General features: G+C 40.7%; 1 protein-coding gene across 1 annotated transcript; it reads right to left on the reverse strand.

The window, feature by feature from the left end:
• Window positions 1-210: 210 nt before the first annotated feature.
• Window positions 211-4,782, reverse strand: LOC136247721 (uncharacterized). Its single transcript, XM_066039547.1, has 2 exons — window positions 4,209-4,782; window positions 211-1,791 (listed from the first exon to the last, which is right to left on the reverse strand). Exon 2 carries the CDS (start codon window positions 1,774-1,776, stop codon window positions 577-579), a length of 1,200 nt encoding a protein of 399 aa, XP_065895619.1. The 5' UTR covers window positions 1,777-1,791; window positions 4,209-4,782; the 3' UTR covers window positions 211-576.
• Between the last annotated feature and the right edge of the window lie 720 nt (window positions 4,783-5,502).

Below are 5,502 nucleotides of genomic sequence, written 5' to 3' on the forward strand. Positions count from 1 at the left end.
GATTAGGGGGCAGTTTCCTTCCAGAGGTGGCTCCACTCGGAGGTTGACTACTGGTGCTTTGATTGCCAGAGTTTCTCGTTTCTCGTGGAGAGTTTCTCGTGGCAGGAGAGGGTTGAGTCGAAGGGTACACAGATTTGTACGTCCTTGGTTTGCCGTTCCTCAGGGTGCTTCCATCGCGGTTGGTGCGACTCATGACTTAACTGTTAGACAGATTTACTCTAATGATTATATACACAAAGAATGATAATGTACGCGTACAATTACAAGCCTAAATACATACAACCTAATGTAATACAAGTACAAAATACCATACAGACGACATAACAAACAAAAGAGGACTCTTACAACAACAAAATAAGTTACAAAATGTTCGTGACTGTCCTTGTAATAGGAGAGCTTGCTGGCGTGACCGCGGTTTCGGTTCAGGGCCTTCTTCAGACGAAACAAACTCACTCCAAGTTGCAATCGTAAGAGAGTGAAAGGGCTATCAATTAACAGAGTTTATATAGGTTGACGTCATCAAAGATGAGGGGGAACACGGAGGTGAAATTCCAGTATACGTATGTCGGAAGTGGCTCACGTAATAACATTAAAGCCAAAAGGTATCTTCGTTTTGAATTGCTGGATGAACCACATTTCTTTAGCTTTTCTAGCGGGAGTATCGACAATTCTATCAAGGATAGATAACTTGTAGGTTTGAGCAAAGGTTTGCTTGTGCTCTTGAAGATGGTGATACAAGGGTCTATTGGTAGCTTGATTGGACATATTCCTGTGTCTTCTCATTCTGGCACGTAGTGTGGTAGAGGTCTCTCCTACGTATTGCTTGTAACAATGTACACATTCCAGTAGATAGACTACACCTACAGAGTCACATGCATAGATGTTAGTGATGTCAAAAGATACTTGTGTTTGATAACTGATAACTCGAGCACTGCCCTTTAGTTGACTGCAGCAGGCACAATCCTCTCTCCTGCAAGCTATATTCTTAGCTGGAAATTGTTTACTGGTGATAGTAGGTGAAGGGTGAATTGTTAAGTCGGTAGGTACCTCAATGTCCAATTTATTATTAGGTAATCTTTGCTTGATGTTCTTGTGATTGGTGAAAGTGTGTTGAACTGGTTTCTGATATAAGTGTTTTTTAGTCTCTGAATTAGCAGTTAACATTGGCCAGTGGTCTTTACAGGCCCTTACAAACTTTTTGTTAATGTCAAACTTACTCACAATGATGATTGGGTTGTCCCGTGTCTGTGATGTGGTATCACTCTTCTTCAGATGATTATTTCTTTCAGAAAATGGTATATCAGGTAAGTCTAATGTGGCATAGCCTCTGACTGAGAACTGTTTTTTAATATGGTTCATGGTAGTTTCATAGTCTGACTGTTTAGTACAATTACGAAGGATTCTTACATTTTCCCCTCGGTAGATACCTTTAAAGGTGAATTTAGGATGGTAGGAAGATGTCTGTAGATAAGAAAAAGTGTTAGTGGTTTTAAAATGGGGTTTGACATAAAGTTGATGGTTCTCCTTGACAATATTGATGTCCAGGTAAGTGACTTCAGTAGTGGAAGATTCAAATGTGAACTTAATAGTTGGGTGACAATTATTTAGGTGGTCCATAAATTTTATCAATTCCTCCTCCGTGTCTTTCCAAATTATAAGTAAATCATCGATGTATCTACGGTAATAGACTGGTCTGGTGTTTCTGTTAAAAATAAATTTATCCTCAAAATTAGACATAAATAGATTGGCATAGTTAGGGGCCATGGCTGTGCCCATTGCAATCCCTCGAACCTGCAGAAAGAAAAGGTCACCAAAAGTAAAACAATTATTATATAATATAAAACTCAACATTTCTTTTAATATAAGTATAGATGGAGATGTGGGGTCCTTGTAGTTTTCCAATTCAGTTAGAATAATGTTAATGGATTCCTCTATTGGTATGCTGGGATATAATGACTTAACGTCGGCTGTGACTAGTAATGAGTTATTTGGGATACGTAATTGCTCCACTTCAGTAATGACTTGTATGGAGTTTTTGAGTATGTGAGTTTTAGTGGCGACAATGGGTTTCAGTAAGTGGTCCATGAACTGAGATAGCAGGCAAGTAGGACTGTGAATGTTAGAAACTATTGGCCTGACAGCCAAGGGAGTCTTATGTAATTTTTTCAAAAAATAATAAATAAAAGGAGTTCTGGGTTTATCATCCTGAGTGAGAAAACTATAAACTTCATGATTGATTAGACCACGGCTAAAGCAGTGGTTGACAAATGTCTTGATTTTGACATGTAACTCTGATGTGAGGTCTTTATCAATACGGTGATAAATGTCCTGGTCTGATAAATGTTTGAGACCGTCTCTTGTGTAGCATTCCATGGTTTCGACAACAACAGTGTCGCCCTTATCACTCTTGGAAATTCTGATGTCCTTACGATTACACAGTTTCTTAAGTATATTTCTATCTCTTCTATTGATGTTGTCCTTGCCTGATTGTGTAGTACCAATGTTGCAGGAGACTCTGACTTCATTTACAAATTGGTCGATGGCATTACTGACTGGGGTTGTTACTTTGGACACATCACTGACTGTTTTCATTAGTCCACCCCTTGGAATGTCGTATCTGTATGGTACACAACGTTTAGTTAAGTTGGCTTTCAAGGAACTGGTGTCTAGTTCTAAATGCTTGGGAGTGTATGTACTGTAGGGTATATATTTAAAACCTTTTTGTAACACCCTCATCTCCGGTAGGGAAATGGAGGCTGGGGGAATGACTGATATGTTGATTGCGGTTGTAGACTTTGTAGTAACCAGTTTAAAGTATTTACGAGCCCTCCAAGCTGATTTCCTTGTACTGGTGGGTTTGTGTTTCCCCAATACTGGTTTGGGTAGTTATTAGGAGGTGCAATGTTATTATGTGATGGAGGTTGTTCAAAATGAGGTCTTCTAATATTGTTGTCATCCCTGTTAAAGTTTCGGTTATTTCTATACGAAGGTAATTGTTGTCTGTTGAATGGCTCTTGTGGTCTGTAGCCTGGGGGATCCTGTTCTGGCCTCCTGGGTCTGAATTGATGAGGATGGTTATACAGTAGGGTGGATTGTTTCCTTGTCTAGGTGCCTGGTAAGTTCTTCTGTTGTATTGTCTGCGTGGTTGTACATTTGGGGGGGAAGTCCCTTGTTTCTTCTTCTCTCTTCTCTGGTCCAATTTGACATTTAGTGAATTGACCTTAGTTTCCATTTCTTTATATGTAGCTGTGATTATGGTCTCATCTGGAGCACAGGCTAGTGTGCTTTTTGTTTGGTCGATTCTTGTCTCTAATTTTGCACAAGTTTGAATGTAGTGTGCTTTAAGTTCTTCCATCACGCTTATTTGACACCTTTCTATTATCCTCTGTACATTATTGTTAAGTTGTTCACTTTGATTAACTGCATTGACCTTCAAATTGATTTTTAAACCTTTGGGGACTGTGCCTTCGCTGAGAGATTCTTCTAAAAATTTAAGATGATGTATACATTTGCTCAGCTTAGTGACATTCTTCTTGTACTCTGTAAGATTACTATCTACCTCATCGGGACTTACAAGGGGGTTCCATACGTCCTCAACAATCGACACCCACTTTTCTACACATCATCTGATTCGGCTCATCGAGCTGAGTTGTTTGATACGTAGTTTAAAGTCATCGGATCAAAGATGACCGAGTTATGGCCTTTCAAACCTTTCTACATACATATTCAGTTTTATATGCATACACATATACATACATACATACATACATACATACATACATACATACATACATACATACATACAAACTTTTCAAAGTCAATCAATCAGTCAGTCACTTACATCATGCAAACTATTATGTGTAGATCAAGTTAATGTCCATCTGGTGAGGGCGAATATTAATTAGACGGTGCTACGTAACCCTAGGGTGGTGGACATTAATTAGAATAGGGTTATGTACACAAAATCATCTATTTTCAGCTTCACACACACACTAATTTGCCTATATGCACAAAAAATCACCCAGCTTAGCACAAATACTTTTTACATGTATAAATGTATATAGGTGAAAGGTAAGGTTTGGTTACAGGGTTAGGGTTAGGGTTAGGGTTTGGGGGAACAACAGTGTTCCCTGCACCATCAATCCCTTCCTCAGCACTATGGTTCCCTGTCTGTTCAGTGTTGTGCTGTACATTTACATTGTTAGTACCTGTGTTTAGAACATTGTTATTTTCTTCTTGCTGTTGTTGTTCATTTATAGGTCCAGTAAGGTCAATAGGATTAGGGGGCAGTTTCCTTCCAGAGGTGGCTCTACTCGGAGGTTGACTACTGGTGCTTTGATTGCCAGAGTTTCTCGTTTCTCGTGGAGAGTTTCTCGTGGCAGGAGAGGGTTGAGTCGAAGGGTACACAGATTTGTACGTCCTTGGTTTGCCGTTCCTCAGGGTGCTTCCATCGCGGTTGGTGCGACTCATGACTTAACTGTGAGACAGATTTACTTTAATGATTATATACACAAAGAATGATAATGTACGCGTACAATTACAAGCCTAAATACATACAACCTAATGTAATACAAGTACAAAATACCATACAGACGACATAACAAACAAAAGAGGACTCTTACAACAACAAAATAAGTTACAAAATGTTCGTGACTGTCCTTGTAATAGGAGAGCTTGCTGGCGTGACCGCGGTTTCGGTTCAGGGCCTTCTTCAGACGAAACAAACTCACTCCAAGTTGCAATCGTAAGAGAGTGAAAGGGCTATCAATTAACAGAGTTTATATAGGTTGACGTCATCAAAGATGAGGGGGAACACGGAGGTGGGTTAGGGTTAGGGTTAGGGTTAGGGGTTAGGTTAGGGTTTAGGGTTAGGGTTAGGGTTAGGGTTAGGGTTAGGGTTAGGGTTAGGGTTAGGGTTAGGGTTAGGGTTAGGGTTAGGGTTAGGGTTAGGGTTAGGGTTAGGGTTAGGGTTAGGTTAGGTTAGGGTTAGGGTTAGGGTTAGGGTTAGGGTTAGGGTTAGGTTAGGGTTAGGGTTAGGGTTAGGGTTAGGGTTAGGGTTAGGGTTAGGGTTAGGGTTAGGGTTAGGGTTAGGGTTAGGGTTAGGGTTAGGGTTAGGGTTAGGGTTAGGGTTAGGGTTAGGGTTAGGGTTAGGGTTAGGGTTAGGTTAGGGTTAGGGTTAGGGTTAGGGTTAGGGTTAGGGTTAGGGTTAGGGTTAGGGTTAGGGTTAGGGTTAGGGTTAGGGTTAGGGTTAGGGTTAGGGTTAGGGTTAGGGTTAGGGTTAGGGTTAGGGTTAGGGTTAGGGTTAGGGTTAGGGTTAGGGTTAGGGTTAGGGTTAGGGTTAGGGTTAGGGTTAGGGTTAGGGTTAGGGTTAGGGTTAGGGTTAGGGTTAGGGTTAGGGTTAGGGTTAGGGTTAGGGTTAGGGTTAGGGTTAGGGTTAGGGTTAGGGTTAGGGTTAGGGTTAGGGTTAGGGTTAGGGTTAGGGTTAGGGTTAGGGTTAGGGTT

The sequence above is a fragment of the Dysidea avara genome, chromosome 2 (assembly GCF_963678975.1).
Source record: "Dysidea avara chromosome 2, odDysAvar1.4, whole genome shotgun sequence".
Taxonomy (NCBI): domain Eukaryota; kingdom Metazoa; phylum Porifera; class Demospongiae; order Dictyoceratida; family Dysideidae; genus Dysidea; species Dysidea avara.

Excerpts from the sequence above, each read along its gene's own strand:
- LOC136247721 (XM_066039547.1), bottom strand. The coding sequence starts at position 1,776 with ATGGGCACAGCCATGGCCCCTAACTATGCCAATCTATTTATGTCTAAT.